This window comes from Channa argus, chromosome 23 (genome assembly GCF_033026475.1).
Source record: "Channa argus isolate prfri chromosome 23, Channa argus male v1.0, whole genome shotgun sequence".
Lineage (NCBI taxonomy): Eukaryota > Metazoa > Chordata > Actinopteri > Anabantiformes > Channidae > Channa > Channa argus.
Window position 1 is genome coordinate 11,074,288 of NC_090219.1, and position 27,980 is coordinate 11,102,267.

The 27,980-nt window shown below is 42.3% G+C and overlaps 1 protein-coding gene across 3 annotated transcripts in view; it reads right to left on the reverse strand.

Annotated features, from left to right (window-relative positions):
* The window catches only part of LOC137108802 (chemokine-like protein TAFA-5), a 42,222-nt gene that overhangs the window by 11,368 nt on the left and 2,874 nt on the right, over nt 1-27,980 (reverse strand). Inside the window, exons 2-5 of one of the 3 annotated variants that reach the window (XM_067493846.1) lie at nt 25,757-27,605; nt 12,282-12,431; nt 3,859-3,957; nt 3,621-3,761 (exon numbers count right to left, since the gene is read on the reverse strand). In XM_067493846.1, coding sequence (XP_067349947.1) covers nt 3,621-3,761; nt 3,859-3,957; nt 12,282-12,431; nt 25,757-25,847 — 481 coding nt within the window. In that variant the 5' untranslated portion in view covers nt 25,848-27,605. The remainder of the gene's footprint in view (nt 1-3,620; nt 3,762-3,858; nt 3,958-12,281; nt 12,432-25,756; nt 27,606-27,980) is intronic. The other 2 variants (XM_067493847.1, XM_067493848.1) reach the window with 2 other exon arrangements.

Sequence of the window (27,980 nt, forward strand, 5' to 3'; positions counted from 1 at the left end):
AAGAACAGTAGTTGTATGTGTTACAAGGGCACTGCTTTCTTTAACGGACAAGACTCTTTGGTTCCTCATTTAGCAAACTCTGCATGTGGGATGAAGTGGCTTTTGGAACCATTGGATCCAAATCCACCTGAATCCATGCTTCTAATTGTGACCTCTGACCTCAGTGGTGCAGAATATTACATATGGCTTCTTATGCGGAGGTGTTCATCACTGGAATGTTTTTGGTCTTATTATGTAATACTTTGTGTTACAGATTTACTAAAAAAAGGTCCTGAATGTTTCCTAGAAGGAACAAACTGGTACGAACCTGGGACAGATTCCCACAGGACGAAAGGTTTATGACTGTGTAAAGCAGCACTCTGATATATCACCAATTAAATCCTCTCCACGCTCTCTGTGTGCCTGTAAGCCTGTAAACCTCCTCGAGGCTAATTGAACATCATTCGTTGCTCTGATCCTGCTTTCTGAGTTTTAATGAACGCCCACCACTCTCCTCATGTAAACACAATCAGGTTTTTTGCCGGGCCGCCCACTCTGCTGCTGCGTCTCTCTGTAATCTCATTTGCTTTACAGCGACGCAATCAGATCCGCTGTCCCTCATTAGCTGGAGGAGCTTGTTTGTGTGAAGCTCCTTGTAAAAAAAATTCGATTTTCCCGTCTGTGTCTATTCGGTGCCGAGCCGGAGGCGGCACATGCAGCGACGCGCACACTTTCATCTGAAAGACGTTGAAATGTTGTGTGTCTGATCCTCAGTTCCCTGCATCCTCAGCTTGGATTCCATCATTTCATAGTTATCTAATGTGAAAATACACATTAGATTCTCAGACCCTTCAATTGCTCCCTTTGCTCCAATGTAACATATGGATATTAGCATGTAAAGTTATCTTAATCTAACGCAACGAAAGAAAGAGACAAAGGTTTGGTGTGATTGCAGATGTCCTGAGAAGTGTCCTCAGTAGTCTGAGACTCCGAGCTTTATCACTCTGCTGTACATCTTTAAAACAACAAGCTCCCAAAGGAGGAAAACCTCTCAGGCTGTTATTAACAGTCCTGACAGTGAAAGTCAGCAGCCATTTGACAAACGTCCCTGGTCCCAAACCTGAAGGCCGTGTGACGCTGCCCCTCATCTTTCACAAACCCAGTGGAAGCTCTTGCTGCTGCCATCCAGTCAGCATTAATCTCATTCCTGGGATGTAACCTACTTTCTGTAATGGGTGGGGGGTTAAAGAAGTTCCCCGTTTTAACGACCTTCGGTGGTTTATAATCACCTTATTCCATGTGAGCATTTTCTGCAGTGGACCCCAACTCTACCTACCAGCAGACACAGGAGGTGTTTACAATGTTTCGTTGTTATAGTTACAATAAAAAATGTGGAGCGAGAGCTTTGTTACATTTGGCCACAAAAAGAACCCAATTAAGGTTTAGCATAAAAATATCGATGGGAAAACAAAAAAATGTATATTTTTATTACACAGTCTAATGCTTTGTATGGAAAATGTTCATCACAGAGTCCGTGATGACGTTACTGCACATTGTTTTGTTGGACAAACAACAAATTCTGGGCTATTCCAGCTGTCAGTGGGTTAGAGGTGGGGTCCACCCTGGACAGGTCTCCAGTCTGTGTCAGGGCCAATACACACAACCTTTCACACTCACATTCACACCTACGGGCAATTTAGAGTCACCAATTAACCTAACATGCCTGACTTTGGACTGTGGGAGCAAACCGGAGGAAACCCACACAAGTATGGGGGAGAACATGCAAACCGAAATACTTTTTTGTTTGGAGTTCAGGAGTAGTATCTGCTGCATTTTTGTCTTCTTCTTTTCTTTTGGCCTGTTCCCTTTCAGGGGTCTCCACAGCGACCCATCCACCTCCATCTAACCCTGTCCTCTGCATCCTCTTCTCTCACACCAACTAACTTCCTCTTTGCTCTTCCTCTAGACCTCCTGCCTGGCAGCTCCAACCTCAGCATCCTTCTACCGATATAGTATGTGCTGCATGAAGAGGACTGCCGTTTATCAGCCGCTGTGAAGAGTGACAGACGGAGGAGGGGACGGAGCTTGTGGGTAGCAATTATTTGATCAACACACACACACAAGCTATAATTTTAACAAGGGCCAACAGCGTCCTCGTTAGAAGATGTTAGTATGTTATTATTAGAAGCCGATGTTAAAATTTGGTAACGCACTGATTCTACACACACAGAGGAAGGAGAGAAAAAAGTTATACAAACTATAAGGAATATTTCCAACTTTTAATATTCTTCTAATAATCATCCATTCAATATTCTATCTTATTGTTTGTTACTGAATTTCTCAGCTTTTTTTGAGTGTCATTGATTTTTTTTACTTCAGAGTTTCTTCCTCAGAGCTGTGACACACACACACACACACACACGGCAGCTTAAACACCTCAGCACTTTATTCCCGAGCAAATATCATATCTGTGTAACTTCCTACACTGTTAATCTCCACCGTTTGTAACGTCTGCACCTATATTCACATATTTCTGTGCCCCGTTCTCCCGATTCTTTGATGTTTACATTTTTATATTTAATAGTGTTCTCTTGTCTGTAATACTTTATTAATTTAGCTTTTGTATTTTCTTTTGGTCCTGTCAATGCAAACAAACTATGTTGTATTGTAAACAGAGGTGTTACAGTAGGTAACACTGACTTCATTTACTCGAGTATAAATGTATTTAGTTGTAGAATTTAGTTTAACTCCACTACGTTTAGTTGACAACTTACTGCAGATGTAGATTCTTGGCAAAAATATAAACAACTCATAATAAAATAAAAATGTATTTATTATTAATTACTGTACATTTTCTTATTTGTATATTTTTCATGTTTGTCAAACAAATCTGGGTAAACACATTGTGAGTGTATGTACTTTATGTAAGTCTTAGGTTGTGTACTTAGGTAGTAGCCAATTATGTTAACGCATATTGAAATGTAGTAACTTCTACCATCTCTGAATGTTGACTATGATGATTGATGTGCAAGCAGTTTATGGAGAAATACACTTTACAACATAATAAAGAGTTGGATTAAGGAAATAATAAGGAAATAACAAACGTTTGTTGATGTGTGGAAGTTCCGAGCCAGGATTACATACATTTTGACAACTGATTCTGAACTTGTGCCAAGACAATTTAACTACAATCATGTTACTGACAGATTTACATATAGGACCTCATAAAATAACATTACTGTAAAACATCCAAATACTTTGCTCACTGTTTTTTTTTTTTTTTTTTTTTTGGGATATTACTCATTTCAGGTAAAGCTATTTTCAATATAAATTAGGAGACCACTTGACATAAAATTACTAATTAATAAAATCTACAAAATAGAATCATAAATAAATACCAATTAAAAAATGTATTATTTTGTAATTTTAACAATGAATAAAATAAGTGAAAAACAAACAAACCAATCCACTGATGGACACCAATGTGTAAAACTACATTATACACAGAAAAAACAAGAAAAAAAGTCAGATGATTCTAATGAATGAAATGTCTTGTAAAGTGCAGTAATATAAGTAAAGTAAAATGAACTGACACGAAACATTCAGGGCTCGACCACAAAAGAGTCACAGTTTAGGCTCACATTCAGTTCTCACCGTCGTGGTCTTGACTCGGCCTCCCGGTTGCGTGCAGGTCCAGCCCGACTGATTGGCCAGGAGGTTACAGCCTTCGTCATCCAAACACGGAGTCATCTCGCACCACTCTCGACTCCTGACGATACGAACTGAGGGGAAACGGGGACAAGAACAGGTTGTTGACTACACAGCACTTCTTCATGGACTCAAAGTGTTTTTCACACTGTCATTAGACAAAGTGCTCACATTCTGTCCGGATCTTTCCACTGTCACGGTTTTTCATCCACCCTGTGACCATCAGATACGACTTATTGCCTCTATAATATTTATATTTTATATTTACACCTGCAAACAGAGCATCATAATAAATATCAACAGTGAACAAACCTGAGAAAATGATATCACACCGTCTAATCAATCGTCCGCTGTTTGAAAAAAAACAATTTTTAATAACAAAGTCATAACATTTAATTACAATAAACACTGTAATATAGTGAGTTGTTCTATTCATACTGTTTTTTTTTCAGAAAAGCTTTTGTCATGACTTTTAAAATATCACTTTTTCATATAAAACATACAACTTACAAACCAGATGTATAGCATTTCTTTTTTTTTGCTTAATCCTCATAACATTGTGACGTTTCCTCTAAAGATAGAACTTTACTTTTCCCATTTGGCCCTAATCATAACCTTTTCTTAAATCTTTGATATTATTTTCAATTAATCTAAACTTTTTTTTTTGAAAAATCCCTGCTGAAATCACATTAATCACACATAAATGCACAACTTTGCGTCAACATATTCCCCATTTTACGCCCTTGTCAAAATATTATAACGTCTTCACTCTTGAAATTCCTCCAAAAAATGTAAAGAGTGAGCAGCCAAACTAAACTCAATCCAGCATCAGAGAACTATTTCTGTTTACTGTACACACACCTCCTCTTCATCACACACTCAGCTATTTATAAAGAAATAGGACAATCTCACAACTACATTTGCATATTGTGGCTCCGTGATTGGCCCGCAGAGAGACCGGAGGGGGAGGAGGAGGAGCGTGTTGAGTTATGGAGTGTGGCGAAGGAGAAGTAGAGTGAAAGGCCGACACATTGTGAGACCTGGTGGCTGCGAGTCGTTTTCGTGCCGTTCGAACCACCGTGTCGATCCTGTGCCCGAACACCATTTCCCATCATTTAGACACAACGCAACATAGTGCAAACTGATTTAACACAAAGCGAAGTCACGTAATGTAACACAGCAAACGCAGCACTGCCAAACACCAGGTAGCGTGACATTGGAGGTAGAGTGGGTCGCCCACTGGCTGCAGCGTTCGATCCCTCCTCCTGTCTCCTGCCTCCCTGGGTGACACACTGAACCCCAAAGCGGCTCCTGGTGTGTGTTTGTGTGTGTTTTTCTTAGTAAAAGCACCAAATGACTAAATGTAGCTCAAGTCCAAATTAAACGTGAAGTAATGTAACAAACCGCTGACTAATGCAACGTCGTGTGACATGACATTTGTATGATGTAACACGAAGTGATGTGACATCACTATGTGTGGCCTTTCATTATTAATGACGATGGGGTGATGTGTCCGCGGTGCAGTGTAGTACTTGGAAATGCCTGCTGTGGCTCAGCAGGATAATTCTTGCTCGACAGGTTGTTGTTTTGCTGTCGTGTCTGTCCGGGGGTGAACGCACGGAAACAGGGTATGGAGATCCCCGATGTGTCAGGGTTCCCCGCTCAGCCGGGCCGACGGGATGTGTAGCGCTAGTTTGACTGTAGGGGTTTCAGGAAGGATGAGTTGTGCGAACACTAAACCGCCTTAGCGTCTTCCTCCCTGTTCTTTTCTTCGGGGTTCTCTCCCGAAGCCCCCTCCACTCCTGAAGGATGATGGGTATTTAGCATGTGCCTTCACACCGCACCTGCTGCCTGAGGCGACTGGGACCCTGTTTTCCACACGCTGCCGTGAAGAGACACCGCAGGAGGACAGCTTGTGCACCGACAGGGAGACACCGTTGTCTCTAAGTTGTGTTTGGACTATAAAGTCCCTTGTATGGATAATTTGATTATTACGTACTCTGTTAATACATGTGTTGGTTGATGTGCTGGACGCTGTTTCTTCTGTGCGTCACATAAGGATTTTCATGGTATGACACGAAAAATAATTCATTCATTCCACACACCAACACACACACAACAGTAGTGTCAACGATTTTACCCCAAACACCCCGACACATGCTGTCTGTCCTGTCTTGAGCTGATCCTCTGTTCTCTGTCTTTCTGACCTAATTTGAAAAGGATGTCTTCCTTCTCAGGGACCTGCCGCTCTTCAGGCGGCACTTTGCCGAACCAATCATTCCCATCGTTTTTAGCCTCACTCTCGATCCCGGCAGTAAGTTAGAGTCTGAGCTCAACCTGGGGAAACATGAAGGAAATGAAAACCTTTTACAGGCTCTGTAATACGGAAGCAGCTAATCTGTCGTATGTGAGCATGTTGGCCCCAAATTATCAAACCAATTTGCTATTGAACAACAGCAGCTCCGTACAGACATGATAATTAAATTCCTGCATCGCCTCACACCATTATCAAGATGGAGTGAGAGGAATCCTCCCTGATGTGGGAATACTGCAGATACCCCATCATTTCCCTCAAATCTTTGTAGTTTGGAATGTAGGTTCAGTTTACGACTTATATTAACACATCAGGTCAATTTTCTTTTCTTCTCTAACGACAGATGAATTATAATCTCTCTGTTGAATAGAGGAAAGATTGTCTCAGCAAAACAGGTGAAACCTTTAAAACGCGAAGATTAGAGTCGTCAAAATCCACCTTCCAACGACTGACGCTGTCAGACGCTGTGTGATTTTAGTGAAGGAACTCGTCACTCGCCCGTTGGAAATAATACTACTAATACTAATTCTAAGATGACTGGAAGCAGTTCACCCCAAACTGGCCTAGAAGCCATTTTTATGACATGGGCGTGTTGCCAGCTCCAGAGAAATGAACCTGATATTTTTTCTTCCCTTAAAAATAATAAACTGCCAATCAAACGAGTCTCACTAACGTACATACAGGGTAACAAGCTAACACGGTAGCACACTCACCGGCTGTAACACTACATTAAGAACTACCCATGTAAGAGTAATATCACTAAACACTAACAAGTCAGGATAAGAGGTGCTTTTCCTGCCGCTCTGTACCTGTGGATGAGCGCTGCAGCACTGAGCCCCCTGAGACTCAGTGAAAGGTTTCACAGAGCAGAGCGCCAGGAAACAGCAGCACCCTGTTTGTTTCTGGGAGGACGATGTGTAATCACAGCTTCTGAAGACGAAGACAGAAGCCGACAGAGGCCACCGCGTCCGTTCATTCCCCTGTATTTCTCCAGCGTCCCAGGACGCCTCCGCCGAGCGAGCGCGCTTCCCGCCATAACGCCTCCATTATCTCAGCAGTGTCTCAGCGTTTTGTCAAGCGCCTCACAGTGACACTGTTTCCCTGCAATCAGCTTAAACGTAGATATCCAGACTGCCGCACATCACACAAACGATTTTTATTTCTTTTATGGATGGCAACGTCAGTCTGTTTGGGATTTTTAAGTATTAGTTATAATACTTTATAAAGTATATGCTACTTTCTGGCCACTGGATGTACAGATGAGTTGGACTTTCTTTAGGAAATGTGTTCTGGCCTATGATGACATGTTCTTCACTACTGAAAATACTAATAATTGTTCAGGGCTCCTGTGCAGGAGATGTATGAAGGGAAATTTGTGTTTTGTCTCTATTTTGCAATCAAATAAAACCTATTTGAGAGCAAATGTTTGCTACTTGGAAACACAAAAAAACAAAAATCCCATTTTTGGTCAAAAAGGTTTTTTTTGTGCAGAAATTTCAAGTAGCAAGGTTTTGCTTTTGTTTTATTTGATTGCATAACAAAGATTATAAGGTGATTTATACATTTTTTTATAATAATGTAAGTGATTTAGGCCAAACTCCACAGGCCTCTGTGTTCTGTCTGTATTCTTCCATTGCAAGATAACAGGGAAAATTTTCAAACTAAAAAAACCTTAATTATCGAAGACAAACACTTAATCTGATTAACTCATACTGCTGAAACAGTTACGAACAGGAGGAATGATTTCAGAATAATATAAATATTGCTGTTTATTTGATGACACGAAACAGTGACGACTGTCACCAAATCACTTTTATACTAAAGGTGAATAATAAATCCGGATTTTACAATCGGTCTCTCAGTCTCTCCTGCAAATCCTAATATTTTTTCTAGTTTAGTCTTTTTCCTCCATGACTTTAACTTTTTACCTTCACTTTGTGTCTTTGTGATTTACTCAGTTTTTTGCTAAATACTGAAAAGCGAAAAGAAGGAAGCAGGCAAATTCTTATTTTCTTAAGTAGCCAAACGGCTTAATACTACAGTTAGCACATGCTTGAAGTTTTTGTACCATCTTGAATGTTTATATGTGTGTTTTTCACATTCAAATCATTTGATTACTGTACATTTTGTCTATGATTGTTCTACAGTCGCGGGTGCAAGAAAGATTAAAACCACCATTGCATTTTTAAATATACTTTTACAGTTTTCCTGATATTTGTGAGTTTTACACTTTTCTTGTATCATGTTTATGAGTTTCACCTGCAGGTCTGACCAATAAGGACTTAGGGTGGATGAAAATGAATCACAGTGTTATCAGGTGTTAAATATAGAAACTAGTCAGAAACAGAAAGAGACTTTCATATTTCCAAACAGTGTGTAATGAAGATGCAGTGGATTAATCTCAGGTATCAGTGAACACCTGAGCACCTGCGAGCGCTGCATCACTGCACTGATTAATGAAAGACTGCACTGCGGATCTGTCTGCCACTGCCGCTCAGTGCAGTTCATTTATCCACAAAGAGAGGAGGCCATTTTGTAATCGCTTCATTCATCAAAGACGTGCATGCACGAGGAGGGACACCGCTTTGTCCCCGGAGGAGCAAGGGAACAGCGAAGATAGGACGAAGAAGCAGCAGCGAGTCCTAAAAGGAAGAGGACACAGAAGAAATCAATACTTTCTTCCCTAAATGGTCCAGGATCCATCTCCACCATTTGGAGGTTACTGAGCTCGGCTCATCTGGCTTTTCAAAGCTTATCAAAAAGCTAAAAATCGAGAGAACCACCAGCTGCTGCTGTTGCTGCTGCTGCTTGGCGTCTGTAGTTCAGTTTTCACGGCAGGTGCAGCAGCATCCGGGCCCCTTTAAGGCTGTTTTGGAGGCAGGAAGAGCAAACGGTCAGGGCTCGATAAGTTTTTCATATACGGCCGTAGATGTAACATTGATGTTTTTTGATGAAAATTCTTATAAAACAGTGTAGACCTTGTTTGATTTCTCCATTTCCTTATCTTTTGTTTCATTTTTAATTTACTCATCTTTTCTTTTTTATCTAATTATTATAATCAGCTGTTCTTGTTTTGCTCCTATTTTCGATGTAGAGATCCTTCACTTCTTTGCCTTCTCTCCTGAGGTCTGTTTGACTTCGAATCGAATTTAATCTGGACCGGCCATGGCTTTCATAGCAGTCTCGTTTATGAGATGCATCATTATTAATTCTGACATGAAGTTCTCCTCATTATGAGCCAGATTACCTCTGTTATTCGAGGCCAACAGCAGGGGGGAGGATTATTAGTGGCTCTCACTTTCCCCCTCTCGTGCTCTCAGGCCTGAGGTCAGTGCAGCCTTTGGCAACTCTCAAACTCCAGGAATCCCTCTGGAGTCCCTGAACGCACCACCTCCCTGCCCTTTTCAGTTCATCTTCACCTGATGAGAAACAAAAAGGTCCCATCTCTCGTGTGTTTGCGTTTCACCACAGAGAGTCGGAGCCTTGCAGTCCTTTGTATTCGACGCCGTCACGCTGATACATTTCAGCAGAACAGCAGCAGCCGGTTATGTTCTGAAACAGTTTTGCTCAGTTTTGTTGTGAGAAAACTGACAAGAAATATGTGATGCGATCCTGGGATTCTAAATTCCAAAGTGGGAGCTCGACATAACAGTTTTGTAGATGTGAGAGGACAAACAAGACGTGACTGCAGACTAATTCTTCCTCTGAGCTCAGCGGATGGAGCTCTGCTCGTGGATCTTAGCAGCAGAACAACACAAAGCAAAGTGAGCGGCCGCCTCAGACACAAGCTGACATAAATACCAACATGCAGCTTTCACTGCAAAGTGGAAAGGTCAGTGAGATCCTGATGCAGCTGCTGCTGAGCCTCGGGTTTTGTTCAAAGCTTCATGGACTCTAGTTTAGCAGCTCCAGCTCCACCAATTTTAAAGTAACACTCACATGTTAATGCTTTACTAATTGTAGAGCTGAATTTATATCTCCTTAGAACTTTTAAATCTGCTGAACTGGGATTTACGCATTTGGTATTGAAGAAGAAAATAATCAATAAATGAATCAAATGTTTATTTTTAGCCTTGAATATTTAGTACAATAATAACACTTTGCAGCAGAAGTATTTTTCATTTTGACATTTTAAACATATTTCCTGGTTTAAACTTCTGCAGTTTTTATCAAAATTTTAATTGATATTTGCAAAGGGTCGTATCATAAAAGTAAATCGTCACAGTACCTGTACTACCGCCTCGTATTGGCCCTGTGAATCAGGTGTAGGAAATTTGACACCCCCCCCCCCCCCAAAATGTCTCTTAGGGTGAATTAGGTTCTTTTTGTGTCTGAACAAGCAGTTTTTTGCAACAGAAAACACAAACTGACATAAATACCAACACGCAGCTCTGTAAAGGTCACAGAGAGACGCAGATGAAGGCTTTATAATTGAAGACACAACCTTTACAGTGCATTTTCATTCACATCAAATATTTGCATTAGTGTTCTTTAGTGTATGTTACACTAAATTTGCCAAAATGTCACATATTCTCTGGAATAAGCCTTGAATGCTTGGGTGTCCACATTTTTGTGGACCTCTGGCTTCAGTAAATAAATGATCGATCGACAGCCTTACGTTACTTCAAGTACTTTTCCTTTCTCGGACGTCAAGACTTAAGGAAGGAAATGTAATTTTACTCCTGATTCAATCAGCTCAAGTGTTTAGTTTCTGACATCTCTGGTCTAACAACCTGCTCCTGGTCATTCTGTGCACTGAAAAGGTCACACCAGGTATAATGTAGTTTTTTTTCCGGAGAAACTCGGGGAGGAAAAAGCAGAAAGCTGCTAAAATAAAAGTCTCTGAGCTCAGAGAAAAGCATCGTTCTCACATCGGGCCGCTGCTAAAAATGTTGTGCAAACAGCCCTGATCTCTGACTGTGAGCTCCAGCGACGCAAACGTCAAGCTGATCAGCTCATATAAGCGGCAACGTTGTCAATGGTGACGAACTGACGACAGATTTTTCCCACAAATATGGAAATATAGCAAACAGCAAAATAAGTAAATAAGTAAAATGATAGTTTCCAACAGGCGAGTGACGAGTTCCTTAACTAAAATCATACAGCGTCTGACATTTTAGTTGTTGGAAGGTGTGAAAGGCGACAAAGTGACTTAGAAAAAAAATAAAAACCAAATAATAAGACCCCATGAACAAAGGGGCACCTGCCTTGTTCAAAAGTAAATGTTGCCACTGTCGTCTGACCTCACGGTTTTTTGCAAAAGATTTATGGTCTAATTGCGTCAACAATCTAACAAAAGCCATGAAATCGTGAAAGGCCTTGGAAATAAAAACTTTAAATAGCTCACGTTGTCTTTATTGAGTCTGATAAAAACAAATACTGTTTAACACCACTGTGAATCAAGTGATCACTGATGTGATTAGACCATTAGCTTCTAATGCTCCACCAAAAAGACTTTTGCTGCCAACAAGCGAGCAGCGCTAATGTTAGCTTACCATTTGAGCAGCAACATTTTAGGAAATCTGAGCAAAAAGACTCGAGAAAACAGACAAGAGCTAAAAATCTGCAGCTAAAAGAAACAACTTAGAGAATCCATAGAATAAACCACATGGGGTGAGTCAGTATTTACTGCAGCAAGCTAATGCTAACGTTAAACGGTAATTGTGCTTGAAGTTGGAGCTTTACAGCACCAACGCTGAAGCTGCATTTACACGCTGCATTTGCAGGTGCTCCAACTTGTTTCCTTCTTACTTTTCTGCTGATTAGGTGGAAATACTTTTGTGTTGACATCTTGCCTGATGTGATAATTATGAATAGATACTCGTGACTGTGGGACATCGAGGCTTATGTGAAGAAAAAGTTCTTTCAACTAAAGGTTTCAAAAGGAGCCGCAGCAGATGAGAGAGGTTCCGTAACTTTGCTAAACAACTGCCAGCAGCGTGAGAATCAGCAGGAGAGCCAGTAAATCCCTGCAGAGCACAGAGTCCCTCCAGCTGTTGTCATCATCTCCAGATGGCCAAAAGATAGAAACTACCACTGATGTAATGGAATGCAACTGTGGGCTGTTCCAGGCCGGGCCGGGACTTTGTGAACCTCACACTTCAGAGACGGGGACTATTTCAACGGAAGATAAAATGCAACTTAGCTTCAAGTTGTGAACTGAGTCTCAGGTCAGACTCTGCACACTGGGTTTGCGACTACCTAAATTACCAAAACTAGTCTAACTTATAATCGGCCAAATCGGCTGAGATCATGTTTTGGCCAGTCAGCGGCGTCTTACCATCAACGCAGGCCGGTCTGGCTCGCGTTGTGCCGGCGATCTGCCCCTTCCTGCAGGCGCAGCGGGCCGTCTGTCGAGCGATGGTTCTCCTCGGCTGGCTGCTGTCCCGGTCCAGGGTGACAATCTCACAGGTTCCCGCTGCCAGCTGACCTGAGGGCCACAAGGAAGCGAATCACGTAAATCACAGCGTTTTACAATCGGTCGGTTCGAAGATACAGGGGCTGCACCATGGAGTCGTAGAGGTCAATGGGGTCAGAGCAGGAAAAACATCATCAACAACAACAACTAACACGTTTTTTTGTAGAGGCCGGACTTTACTAGTCATCAGTACTCACTCATTTTTGCATTTATATGTTTTCTGTTCCTAGCAGGCAAATGTTGCTTCAAAAGAACGAGGGCTAAATAACAAGCCCCTTTTTTTTGGGTCATTCCTCGCATCTCCATCCTGCTCTCTCATCCTAAAACTCTTACATCTGCACATAGCAACAACAATTGGCGATTTAGGAGGCAAAATCTTAAGAAACCTGACAAAAGGCAAATAAACTGAATGAACTATACTTTTTTCAAAGTACACAGACAAATTATAGAACCAACATGTAGGATTTCTAATTGTATTTGTTTTTTGACTCACGGTTGTAGATCTGTGTTAACTTTAGGTTTATTGACAAAAGAACTATGAAAAACTTGCCTCATTATGAATGATTTGATATTAATTTTATCTGGATCATAAATCAGGTTTGATGTTTTTTGAGCTGTAAACATATTTTAATTGTCTATTCAGTTTTTCTGTACATTAGGTACAATCTTAGTTTCATTTAATCTATTTACATAACTTACAAAACATTTGGGGCCAAAATTACATCAAATGACGTCTAATCATAACTTGGCTCATTGAATGACGATTTTACAAGCAGAATACCAATAAACCCACTTCCCACAGTCCAGTTTTGTCTCAAAGACATGCAGTGAAGTTAATTGGTTAATTGGTGTCAGCTCTGTGATAGACGGCCCGTCCAAGTGTCAGCTGGGATTTGCTTCACCGACCCCTCAACCCTCTACATAAGAAGCAGTAAAGCTAATGTATGGACGGAAAAGACCTAAAATCAACATGCACATGCCATAAACAGGCTCTGAGCAGTGAAGAACATTTGCTCACAGTGGGTCGACTGCTCTGAGCTGAACGCAGTATGAACGTGCGGATGTCTGTCAAAACTGTTCACAGTAGAAATCAGGCTGACAGCTGATTCAACTGAGCCGCCGCCGTCAGAACCTGACATGGCTGCAGAGGACCGGCTGTCTCATATCTCTCATCTCCAGCGACTAAGATGCACGAAAAAGATGCTAAATTAAAGTAGCACATCTTACACTTTCTGGGGATGATCTCCATTCCTCCCTCGATCAAGGTTCATGAATCCACTCAGCAATCACAGAACCCTGAAGCTACTTTAAACTCTCCTGACAATTACACGTTTAAAAATGCTCGTCAGTGTGAACGTGGGTTTGTACATCGTTGCAAACAAGAACAGGTAATTATTCATTTTTCATACTTTAATTGATGCAAGTTTGCCAAAATCTAAACAAACAAAAGCAACAAAAACGGCAGCATCAGATTTATACTTCCTGGTTACATCACCTAAATTAATATGGGAAATGTAGTTCTAAAAATACAAAAACAAACAACAACAACAAAATAAATAAATAAATATATATTTTTATTTATTTATTTATAAATAGGATTTTCTTCACATAGAGATTATTATTATTATTGTTATTTTGTCTCCAGGACATTCTTCAGGGGACATGCAAGAGGGGAAAAGTTATGTGATTTTTCCAAAAACAAATTGTTCCCTTAGAGTATAATTCTTTATTGTACGGTTGCTGTAAAAGGCCACTCGGGCCTTCTGCTCGTTTTTCATTTCTTCTGTCATTCCGCTGCTGTGGCTGTTTGACTGGTGTGAAAAGCCTCAGCTGTCAGACTGAAACATAGCGCAGCGGCGGAAGCTGAGCGGTTTTGATGTGGCGAGCGGTGTTCGCTGTCAGCACAGTCTGTGAAACATGAATGAAGACACGGCGTTTTTGTTTCTATCGGCTCGGAGTCATCGATGCCGTCCGTCAGCCGAGCTACAGTGTTTTTTTCTCCCCCAAGCACACGAGCACCTGCACTTCAGCAAGACAACAACCTTCAGAGGCTTTGATTTCACAGCTACTTCAGTCACCAGCATTGGGAGCTGTAAACTCCCTAATAGGATGTTGAACCCATTAACTGTTTGCATCTGCAGATAGTTGCTCTGTTAATTTGTATTTAGATTTGCACAATTTGCAATACATGCTCACAAATGTACCATTTTATAAAAATGTCCCGTGTGGAAACAAACGACAGGGCTGCTGTAATAATGACACCATCTAATATACAATGATTTCCAGGACAACTACAGGTTCGAGCTTCATGCGGTTCTTGATCAATTTAAATTAATGAGGAGAATTAGACGATGCCAAGCTGTTTGATCACGGTGGGGCTAGAATGGACCAAACACTGACAGGGTCTATTATCAGTCAATGCAATTAATTATAACAGTCCACCTGCAAACGGACAAAGCAGCTGCTCTCTAACTAAATGTGTTGGTGACTTTAGGCCTGTGGAAGAGAAAATGAGCCCAGAACTTTGCATTACAGCTAAAATGGTCCGAACAAGCTTTCATCCAAATCAGTCAGATCTGGTCCACTTGAATATGTCGTCCTAGATCTCATTCATATCCAATTTCTGAACCACTGCTATATGTTTGCAGTTTCTCTGTGTTCATTTAGTTTTTTTTTTTTAAATAGGAATAATTACTGTCGTTTTCAAAATGATCCCGATTGTCCACAATTACCACAAGACTGAATCTTCTCTACTCGTGTTTGGTTAGTTGTCAGCCTGCAGCCTGACCTGTATAGACCTTTTTGGACCCTCTGAGTCTCCATAATTCCACCTTAAATGCTGCTCACATGCAGTTCACTACACGCAAGTGCTGAATGAAAGCATGTGATGCAACGTTGGTTAAAAAGAATATGGTCATCGGTTTTGAAATGAAGATACGGGTCATCCAAAGGATTGGTGTGTCTGACTGCTGTGTTTTTAATAGTTTTTCATGGACGTAGACAACGGAGATCAATCCAGGCTCCAGGCTGATGATGATTGTGGACAATACAATTATTTAGAAAATGATCCTTCATAAAGAGGCTCCCTTGGGCCCACTGACCTCTTGGCCCCCTGGGCTTGTGTCCACACTGACAAAATCACTGACCGAGTGAACTAAGTGTCTATATACTATTAGAATGCTACACAGACAGCTGATCTAACGGATCCTCATGTCACACCAGAAAGCTCCATCTGAAATGATTCACTTTAAAGAAAAAAAAATAAATCCAGATTAAACAGATTGAAGGTTCTTCTTAAAACATTAACAGTGTTCAGATGTTTGTGAGACTCTGCAGTTTTAATGAAGCTCATAATTACATCTGACAGCCTGCACTAACACGACTGCTGCTTTCTGTCTGCTGCGTCCTCCCCCTCCTGTTAGCCTCGAGGCTACACGGAAACTAATAAACATCTCTATCTGAGATGTGATGAGGGCTATCACCTTCTTCCTCCTCCTCCTCCTCCTCCTCCTCCTCCTCCTCTCGGTGTCTGTGTGGGCGCCATGCAGTCAGCACTTTGCTTTCCTGTTTCCAGGGTCAAGGAGCTTCGTATCTGACATGCAGAGGATACTTTAACCTCCATCTTTCTGAGTGCAGCCATATCTGACACAAAGGTCAGAGGTCAGAAGATGGAAGCTATAAGCCATGAACCCATAGAGAGGGTGAGCGACTGACCTCTGCACTGGTGGTTTTCTGTGTGGTGTCAGTGAATCACTGCAGAAGAAGAGCGTGCAACAACCCGATCATTAAAAGGGCTCCAGTCAAGCCTCGAACAACACGACGGCCACAATGGAAACATAACGGAAAATGTGACATTTATGTTTATTTAATGTGCTCATTTGACATTAAAGTCACCTCATCGCTCCACACAGATCGGACGTCTCCATCACCTGGAATGAAGACGTGAATGTCCACACTACAGCATTTTAGCTGCTTTTTTAATCGTCTCAGGTTGACGCTTCACATTAAGTGACCTACAGTCAGCGACGGGCCAACTCTGAGAAAACTGTACCTGAGAAGAGAAACTGGGGCTGCTGCTGCTTACAGCTTGTTCTTCTCTTTTGGAGGAGAAACAAAATTCTTTTGATAGAGCAGCTTGCTGTGTCCACACATTGACTCATTTTTACATTTGTGTTTTCACAGGTGAGGTCTGGAGAAATTCTGTGTTCCGTAATGTTTTACTATCCGTTTTCTGCTTCAAATTGGGAACCATTGTTCTCTGCTAATATCTGATGGCCGTTGGATTTTTCTTTGCCCTTGTCCCTCAGACAGCCTGACTCCACCACTGCCAACAGCGTGACATCCTGACAGTGCTGACCTTTGAGGGGAAACAAAGGGCTGGAGACTTCAGCTGTGTGTCGCCATCCGTGATTTATTTAACCTCCTCTGTCAAATGTAAGCAGAGCGTAAAGAGACGTGACTTGCAGATGTGAGACAAAAGTCATTGGTCTACATCTTTATAATAAACCACGTAGCTCTAACCTGTCGGGCCCAATATCACAGCTGGTAACCCCTCACATCTGGTGTCACTGTTATGAGCTCAGGAAGACTTTCTTGTGTCCTGGTGTCTTCTATGTCAGATTAGAGCGGGTTGCTCTCCTGATATTCATGGACTGTACTCAGTATGTGAGTAAGTGTCTAGGCAAAATATCTGGCTGTCGTACTGTCAGAACGATGATTTACCCCGAGAGCGTGTCAGAGCTTTGGTGAAACAGCTGCAGCGTGTTATCTAAGCGTCAAAGGTCAACTTTTTTATTTCAGTGGTCTGGACACCTCAGAGCAGCTCGGGTCAGGCTCGCTGCTGCAGGAGAGACCCCGGAGCTTCCTGCAGTAATTGGGATTCAGTCTGCATGTAGATGATGTAAGAGACGCCGCTTGCTAACAGGTATCCCATGGTAACCAGAGCCAGAGGCAGCGGGTCTATGTTTGCTCATTAGCTGCAGCTCATCACTGGCCTTCTTTAATTCTCCATCTGCTGTGGATGATAACTTTCCCGCTGCTGATCTGTCTGTTTGAGGAGAGGATTCTGGAGGGAGGCGAGTGAACGGCGCGGCCACCGCAAACATGATTCAAGAGCTGCAGCTAAACAGCCACGAAAAAACCAAAAGAAGAATGACCGAGTGTCTGCTGCAAGTTAGTTCTGGAGCTGCATGTTAAGAACTTTTCATTGGTTGGACATTTTTAATGAGTTAAGAGCTGTGTTCCCTTTGAGCTGCAAACTGCGACATCAAAGTTAATACAGCGTGTGTTTTATTAGCTGAGAGTCACCACAGACAGAGGCCGGAGCTGCTGGGCTACAGCTAATCACAGCATTTAACAATCGACTGCACTGCAGCCGATGGAATAAACCAAGTATGAATAAGCTGGAAGTGAGGCGTTAATATCAAATCTGAAGACAAATGAAGCAGGTTGGGCCTGTTTCGAATAGCAGCTGATCTCACAGGTAAAGCGCCTTCACACACAGTCAGGAGCTTCTAAGCATCTTCAATCTGTGGCCCTTATAATTTTGACTAATTAAATATTTTACTTCGAATTTTTTAAATAATTGTCCATTTTAAGCGAATGTGTATTTTTGCAGTTATTTTTATGACAGTAAACCTGTTGAGAGTGTTACATGTTGTTGCTAACTGTGACCAATAGAGGGCTCTAGTGCTGCCAAGTGGATGGAACGTCCAGGGTTGGTCATGCAGCAATGTTAGCGAACTGTGCTGTGAGTAATAAAGGAGCATGATTGAAGTTCAAACTTCAATGTTCAAATGTGCATCATGGTCAAAATCCCAAGATATCCCAAAACCCGCCATATTAAAGGTGCCTTCACTGATATTAAACTTGCTTCTTCTGGTTCAGGAATCACTAGTACATGAAAATGGATGCCATTAAATCCCCTATAATAAAATATCTCTCTAATCCTGAAAAATGCCTCCAGATCACATCACTTGGAGGAACATTCAGTTCAGATGTCATCTCATTGCTTTTACTATGGTGGCTGTAACCATGGTCAACCCGCTCTTCTAGAGCTCCTCCAGATGACATCATCTGAAGTCCCAATGATGAAAAACTCCTCCGGGTGTTGTCATCTGGAAGAGTTATTCAGCTAGAAGCAGAGAAAATTTTTAATATATCTTTATATGCATTAATGTGCATTTCCACCCTAAACTAAAGCTATAAGAGTTAAAAATGTTAAAAAATAGGTGGAGTTGCCCTTTAGCTCTTGGTCAGATCAAATGAGCTATTTGAACGTGTTGTTTGAATCATTCCCAGGCTTGTAACTTGTTAAAATTCAACCTTAACAATTTTACATTCATGAGAAATGACATCTGAAGAGGCAGCTGGTGCATTTATGGAGAAAATGAAATTAAATCAAATACACGGCTCGGCTCCTTTTCTGGTCAAACTGTTATACATAACAAAAGCTGCAAGAGGTACAGTGAGAGGCAGAGCAGTGTGTGAATGTGCACCATTGCTTCGACACGCTCGTCTTTTTCTGTGAACGGGGAATCGTGTCTGTTTGCAGCTAAAGGACGTGGAAAGGTGAACACGAGGCTTCGTTCACTTTTGTGTAAAATGAAGTTTTCTATGACGGGATGTCTGAATTTTGAACCGTGAACACAACACTGGAAGGATGTGATTCCAACTTCCAAAAAAGAAAGAGCTTTAAATCATTCTGCTAAAGCTGCACAAGAATAAAACACAGCCTACACGCAGTACTGTCGACATTTGGACGCATTTGATTCATTTAGAACTTGTTGAAAGAAATGCTAATCAGCACCCAGGTTGGTCAGCTTCGATCCAACCTTGCTCTGCTCAGTCCAACTGTGTGCTCTGCTGTATGAATTTTAATGTGGGCTTGGTTTTATTTTGCCACAGAGTCTGTGTTGATGTCTTATAGGTCATGTTTAGTGTCTCATCAATGGTCATTCATTTCTGAAGTTCAGGAGCAGGACCACACCTCAAACACCTTCTGGTCTGTCACCTATAGATGCCGCATCTCCATAGGGCCAGGATGGGTCTGCTGCGCATGGAGAAACATCAGAGTCTGCCCAAAGCCTTCTCCAAACCGCAGTTATCAGACATTTCATCTTTAATAAACTCTTCCATTGTATCAGATTTGAGTTTGGGCCTTGCTCATGAATGCTATGTAAATCACTTTTATTTATTTATATATACTCTATGTATTAATATAAATTTCAACTGAAGGACGAAGGTCATGTTTACTATGATTTCTGTCAAAAAGATCCAGTTAAACTCACTGATAACTGACAGCTGATTGCAAGATGAATATGGACAAACATGCAGGTTAACTGCACATGAAACGTCTATGTAGCTGTAATATCTGTCCAGGGACAATAGATAAAAGTTAAGCTCGTGGCAAATTGACAGCAGTGTCCCTGTCAAATGAACCAATAAACTATGTGTCCGCTGTTGAAATCACTTCAAACGAAATCATTTTGTGATAATTGTATAAGGATAATGTGTGATTCATAGGAAAAAAATAATGAACTTGAAATAGAAAATGAAGCTTTTACGTGGAGCCAAAAACACATTTAATTAAATATAAAATTATAGGTTCTATTTATATATAGATTGTTTTTTAAGAGATTTATTACACTGTTCGGCTTTTGAAAACTTCTGTTTTAAAAGTAATGTAATGCAGATTTTTCACCTATCTCACAGAAAACTGATTTCATTTTTCATCTCTTGTGTAGCCTTTATTATTATGATTCCCTTGTTATATAGCAGTAATCTTGCTGCGATGACTTCTTGCCTGCAGGAATTGATTTCCTCCATCAGATCCCTGCATTAAAAAAAACAGTCGCTGTTCTCACCGTGGCAGCATTAAGGCTCCAAACATCTCACTCACATTACAGCCGCATAATGAAATTACAGCACATACTTTTGTCTGCTTAGGTTGTTATTTTCTGTCCAATCACAGCTGACATGTCACAGATTTATGAACGAGAGGAAGGAACGTAAACTGACATCTGGTCGATGTGAGCGTTTATTATCTGCAATCTTTTTTTTATTTCCTTGCAAATTGAAAATAGGAACGACAATCACAAAGCAGGAAAAGAGGAGTCGCTGTGTTTGCTCTGAAACTGAGGACAGAGGAATAATGATGATGCTGAAATTGGTTTTGACGTGACTCGGTGGCTGTTTGCTGATACGCTGACGGGAGCTAATGAGTCTGTTATTGTGCAGCAGGAGACAGATTCTGAATTCAACATGAGGCTGTAAGAAATGTATTTCAGTGTGAGTCAAGGTCGGACTGGACATTTTAACTTTAACTTTTTTGACTGACAGTGGCCTTGAGACAGGGAATGAACAAAAATGTGCAGCGGATGTGAAAGTTCAGTTAGCTGACAGTGAGAACTGGTAGAGTATCATGTCAAGAAGTGGTCTATCAAGGATGGTTAGAACTTGGAAATTCTAACATCAAGACATGCAGCACAAGGCCAATGCCAGAAATACAAGAAAGAGATTGTAGTGCAGAGGATTTTTGATGCGGCAGCAGAAAACCGTCACGTAAAAGTGACAGGACTTGTCCAACAGCTGCAGGAAGCACTGGGAGCTTTCAAAGCTTTCAAGAGACGTGGGGGTGATGTTTTTAAAGGCTCTGAAAGCTCAAGATGGTTTGTGACGGACCAGAGCCCAACGTGACCTGCACAGCAAAGTTTACAGGTTAAGGGCACAGATCTACTGGCTTTAACTACTCAGTCACAAACAACAAAATGGTGACAATGTAGCAAAGTTTAGCTGCAGCATTTTCATACTAACTTCAGTCTGTGACTGCAGACAGATCAGCTCCTGCAGCAAAGACTCCAATTCCCTTTAATTTGGAGAGTTAGAAAAAGACAAAATCTGGCATTTGAACTTCTTCTCTGAACCAAAACAGAAACGGCGCACAATCCTCATGGTCTTCTACGTTAGGAGATATATATCTTAATAGTTACAATGATAAGCACACAATTAAAGTTAAGAGCGTGGGGAAAAGGGGGCGTCCAGGACCCTTGTTCTGCACCAAAATGAGAACTTTTTGCGTGTGAACAACGAACAAAACGTTGCAGGATGAACAGCAGAGTGTGGAGCTTTCAGTTTTTTAGCCACAGCAGGAAAAGAAAAAAGCAACAGTGGCCTTTTTCACGACGCCCCACTGAATCACGGGATATTTACCCAGTAAATATTTGTGGGGATTTGCTGGAATGACTCAGGCCGAAGTTTGCCAGCGTCAGCGCTGCCTCTTCCGTCACGCTGCAGTCCTTGTCTCGGCGAGCAGAGGGGTTAGAAGAGTTTCGGTTGCACAGCTGAGGTGTGATTCTTAATTTGGTTTTTTAAATACAGAGAGAGGGAAAAGAAGAGTGTCCTCAGTCACGCTCGAGGCTGCTCCCCGCTGAATCGCTCGCCGACGTTCCTCCTCCAGATGAATTTATTCAAATCCAATTACACCCTCCGCAGATTTTTGCGCCGTTAATTTCTGTTTGTGTTTTTTCTTTCCCTCTCAACTGCTGATTTTCACTTTCATTCAGAGGCAGCGTGTTCATAATTCCCATGAATATATGCTCGACTTAATGGAGCATTGAGAATTAATTTGGACTCTGAGGGCTCCTTAGGTAAGCTTTCTACACCGCAGGCACCACAGTGTGTCTGCTGCATAATAGGCTTGTTTCCAGGATCTAAATGAGCTTTATGAGCAGGCAGAGGAAACAAAAGGAAAACTCAGTAAACAGAAAGCGTGAGGGGATTGTGTTCATTAAAGGTTTTCACTCCATGAGGATCAAAAGCAAACAACGCAGAAGTTTTCATTTAGGATTTTAACTCTTTCCCAGTACAAATGTTAACATTAGCAGAAAATGAGATGATTAATAAATGAAGGCCAACGTATTGATGGTCATCTTTCACCTGTTTAATTGGGTGTGAGGAAGTGACAGAGCTCATGTCTCTTCAAAATAAAAGTCTCTGCATCATCACCTGAAGCCTGAACCTGCACAGACCATCTGTGTCTGAGCCCTGACGGATGAATTTCAATCAGCAGCTGTTGGAGTTGGTTTCCCTCTTTCTGCTGCAGCCCTGATTATCTGAAACATCTGCATGTGAACGAGGAGGAGAGTCAGAAACAGCTGCCAACCGAAAAAAAAAAAACTGCTGAGTTTCTGCTTCAGAGGCTGCGAGGACAGAAGGACTTTTATTGTTTGTGCCGTACACCAGAGACTGAGCATCGGGCTTTAAATCTCAGTTTGTTAACCCGTCATCTGTCTGCGTTAACTGGCTCAAAAGTGTTTGTCCACTGCGGATGAATTCAGGACGCATCAGTTGTATCGTCCACATTGTCTTTTTTTTTTTTTCCATGCTTCACGACCAGTTTCACTGAGCTCAACGATAAGTCTGGTCTCCTTTCCTTCTGTTGCTTCTCTGCTCATTCCTACTCCGCCTGTGTCACCACGAGGTTCAGACACCTTCCTGCAGAGCTCTCAGCTTCAGGAGCCTCATTCTGCACCAAAACCTTTTTAATAAGTTATGCTCCTCTCACTTTGGTGTGGCGAAGTCTCTTCTAGCGGATCAGTTAACAGTTTCTGAACTGACAACAGTAAAATGTCAAATTAAGCAACAAAACCCAGTCTTCAAAACAGCAATGCACAGAAATGTCTGATCCTGTTTGCACATCATGGGGGATCAGATCACGAGTGGACGGCACCAAGCACACGTGTAAACACAAACCTAAACGTAAAAAGTGAGGACTGTTCCACGTGTCCTTAAATCAGAACTGTGGGGCTATGATTCAGATGCTGTATTTTACTGCAGTGTTTGGACGTCAAATGACCGTCTTTGGTTTACAGTTACAACTTTTGAACTTTGAACTCGAAATCATCTTCCACTTGGATCATTTGTATTGATTCATTTACAGAAGGTCAAAGGTCAAATGAGGCTCTGATGCTCAACTGGACTCAAACAGTAATTAATCAATAAGCGGCAAAACAATGATTATCCGGGTCACAGAGGGAGCAGGTCTCATCTCTTTCTGTGTGTTTTATATATATAAGCAGATCTAGTAAATAGGTCAAGACGAGCGTATTTTTAGAGTATAATTAAAAACAGTGCTGCACAAACTAAAACTACAGTAAAAGGTAGAATCCAAGGCAATAGAAAGAATGTAGATAGATTCATCTGAAGAAAATGTAAATACATTACAACACATGAATAAACCCACAAAACATAATAATCAATAGTGATGAGCCTGACTTTAAATCTGTCACTGAAGAGGGACCACTTCAGGAGACTGGGCTTCCTTATGAGTCATTATCAGCCCATAGCTGTGTTCTGGTAGGTCACCTACTACCTATGGCCATATTTAATACGAGTGAGATGTCTGGGAAATGGACCTCGAGCAGCTGTACTAGAAATAAGACACGTGCCAAAGTTGGGTTTAGTGATGATGTTTAGACCGTTTCCAGCGAGTCCTGTTAAGACCAGCTGTTGTGAGGAAGGGTCGGACCTAGTAGGTCCTGGTCGGTGCCGGTCTGGCTCAGTCGGTGCTGACGATCGGCAGAGAAACTCATCAGTCTCTCGTTTTCTAAAATATATGTTAAAACATATCTAATATTCTGGTATCAGCGACTGAGGCCGACCTACAGTAACTACAGTTCTGACGGAACTTAAGTGATTTTACCTTCATGTCAATCTGCAGGCTCTTTAGTGCACATTGTCCTTTTACCTCCGTGATTTTGCTGCAATTTTTTTGTCTTTTGTTCTTTCACACACCAATTGTTAACTTAAAAAGTCAAAGTTCCCGCTTGCTGCCATATTTGTTTTGGCACAAGAACACGCGAGAATTTCCAGCTCACACGGGATTTGGGGATTTTCCTGTCTACAGAACATCCCGTCGTTCCCGACCGGTCGTTAAGTGTGTTGCCCCCAGTTCATTCAGTCATCAGGTGGGTGCTGCTTCCAGACTGTGAGAGAATAGAAATCTGTGATAGTTGGTATGAACAGTCTATGTGTGAGCTGTCCAGTCTCTGACAGTCTTCAGGTGTGTCCCCAGCTTTAGATGTGCTGAGTCAATTTTACTCAGTGTTTTTTCTTTTTGTGCCAACTGAAGTCACATTGTGGCACATGTGGAGCAGGTACCTACTGGACCATACATATGGTGCTAATAACTAATAAAGGTCCTTGAAATGGCATCAAACATTGATGCCGTGTCAAAGACTTTGGCGTCTCGCTGAAGAGGGCTGGGCCTTCTTAGAAAATATGATGGGAGTAAGAGCAGCAGTCAGTGATAAAACTGACAAAAACAGCAGCACTTTAATGTGAGAGGCACCAGTTCGCTTCTTGTTTCTAACCCTGGACCAAAGAGGTAAGTTAATTTTAGCCAAAGTCTGACCGTGTAGTTTTTGGAACAATGTTTTAGTGACTTAATAATCCACATGTGGATCCACAGGCTGATGAGAACATAACAGGACATCGAATCGCTGGAAAACCTCAGAACTGGGTGGAAACCATTCCAAAGCTTTGGAGCCGCATGACCTCCTTTACCCATCAGTCCTGATCGTGGAACAGGAACGATTATTAATGTAGCGATGAAGAAAACAAAACCTTGGACTGTGGTTTGTATTTCAGGGGGATAACGCTGCGTTCTTTTCACAAGGAGCTAACATCCCCTCAGGTCCAGAAGCCAAATGTAGAGGAAAGTTCTTCACCAAGGCTTCAGAAACAGCATGATCTGGGTGCCATAAAACCTGCCTGTGATTATAATTTTTATAGCTAATTTTAATTAAAAATTAATTATATTCCGTTATGTTTGCATTATGTGATGCTCATTTCTTTAATAGATGGATTCATTGATTTTGTTTTTAAGATAATAAGCAAAAACCTGAAAACCTGAAAAAGTAATTTCATATCTCAGTTGTTTGGTCGTATGCAATAAAATAGACACTTTACCACGTGACCTTAGATTCTGGGAAACTGGGGACGGGACCTTTTTTTTACATAATGAGCAATTAATCAGTGAATTAACCAAATGATTTATGAGCTGCATCATCTGACTGCAGCAGATTCAGGTGGAGAACTGGAGGGAAAATATTTCCTCTCTTTAACATCTGTCTCTGATCTTTTGGATTCTTCCCCTAATCTACCTCCAGTGCCCCTCAGCCAGACCACAAAGCCCAAGACAAGCCTGGGACAAAACACACTCACACACACACACGTAGATTTAAATCTGTGAGTACATATGATCGTCATTTAAATACCTGTTGAGGTGTTTTAGAGACACACACACACACACACACACACTCCATCCGTCTCTGTACCTTCTCTCAGGATCTGGTGGTGGAGGAGCAGGAGGAGCAGAAAGGAGACCGCAGCGGCAGTCAGAGCCCAGGCCAGGCGGTGGAGCTGCATGAGGGAGATCCGCGATCCGCACTGGGAGCCAAAAAGTCCAAAGTGTGATTATCCGCAGGCTGCTGCCTCCTCACGACGTCACATCCAACCCGATCCCACCCAGAGGAGGACGGAGGCGGGAGGCGAGGGGCATCACCGGCATAAGAAACCACACACGAGCCTTAAGTGACAAATCCAGAGTGGAAGAAGGTTTTACGCAGCCGAGCGGGTCGTGTTTTCGCTCCGCAGACTCTCCCGGTGAAGTTGCCGCGCTCCGAGGCGCGTCACGGTGCGCGGCGGCGTCCGACAGCAGCAGCAGATGCTCGGGCTGATTCTCTCCGCCGCAGCAGGTTCATCAAAATCCAAAACTTTTCCCCCCAACTCACAGCTCTGAGCGCTTCGGATCCCCCAGAGGTCCCCGTCCGCGCGTCCTCGTAAATCCCTCGAGAGCTGCAAGAACCGACAACGGGCCCGGAAGGAGCTGATCAGCGGGCATGTTGCACGGTGTGACGCCCCGCAGGGTTCCTGAAGACTGGAGGAGGAGACGCAGGCAGTCCGTGCTGCCCTCAGTCTGAAGATCCTCCGCGATCTGCAGCGTCCTCCCTCTCCCCCCACCCCCTCTCCTCTCTCTCTCCCCTCCCAGTCTCTCTCTCCCGGACTGACGTAGCACCGGGGTCAAGAACACGCGTCTCCTTGTAAATCCATCCACAGGCTTCAGAGACTCACCAGCACCGGACGGTTTTCAGATGTTGAGGTCGAGGAATTGATGTTCACTGATTCTTAAAGTCCAGTGAAGTTTCCCTGCAGCTGTGGTTCAGCCCTCAGGTGCTGAGCTGAACTAGCTGTTGGTATTTCTGCTTTTTAGTATTTGGTCATTATGTGACCAGTTTCAGTCACTTTGTGTCCGATTTAGCTCATTTGTTTTAGGTTTTTCTTCCCTGCTCTTGATTCATTTTGTGTCTTTTTAGCTGAGCTCCTTCACAGGTTCAGGTCTATGAGCCCCGTGACCTTTCAGACCTGTCATCAGTTGTTGCTCCACAACACAAATCGTACTGGTCTCACAACTAGTGCTGTAAAATACTGTGAAGTACTGACTAGTTTCTGGCAGTGAAAACAAATGAAAATGGCTGACAATCCTTACATTTTCTGTGGAAAACTATTATTAACTACTAGGCTGCTGAGTTCAGCAGTCTGATGGCCTCTGAGCCTCTGATGCCTCTCCATTGTTTTCCCAATGTCAGCACTGGTGCTTCGGGTCCTTGATGATTTTTACAGCCTCCCACCTGCTCCTCTGACTGTAGAGGTCTTGCATGGACGGCAGTTCAGACCCGGTGGTGTGCTGGGCGGCTCTGATGACTCTCTGCAGGGAAGTCGGCTCCTGCTCTGAGCTGCTTTCATAGGCTGTAATGCAGACGGGGGAGGACACTAGTGATGGTGCATCCGTGCAAGTTGCAGAATATCCTCTTTTCCACAGCAAACCTCCTCAGTCTGCCAGGGAGGAAAAGGTGCTGGTTTGCACTGGTTGTCCACTTCAGGTCCTTTACAGGGTTCTGGTGGACATAGATAGAGCTGTGTGCTCTGTGACCCTCTAAAGTCTAACACCACACATTGAGATGGAGGCTGTTACCTGACTTGTACCCCCACTCTTTAGGCTGATTCATCATTCCCTGAGCCCCGAACCCGGTGGTAGTCCGTGCACAACAAAAGATGTTGCCGACTCATTGCTCCGGGGGCCAGTTTGTCAGAAAGTCCAGGATCCAGCTGTTCAGTCCAACATCCCTAATGAGACGAGAGGACAGAAAAGCGTCAAATGCTCAGCTATAGGGAAAGAAAAGCAATGGTTGTGCGGCTTCTGCAGGTGGGTGAGGGAGGTGTGAAGAATGGTGGGAGGTTTTTTGTGGCGTGGCACCCAGCAGACCCATGGTCTGGTTTAAACAATTCTACTCTTAACATTATGTTATATAATAAAAAGCTCTATGTGAATACAAAGTGGAATGAACTGTTACTTTAATTCAGTGTATTTTATCCTATGTAAGTAATTTGTATAATTGTGTGAACTGCTGAACCCTTTTCATTTTTTGATTATGTCAATTAAATCGGGTTGTTCATTAGCTCTTGACATACTGCAATTTGTTTTTACACATTTCTACTATT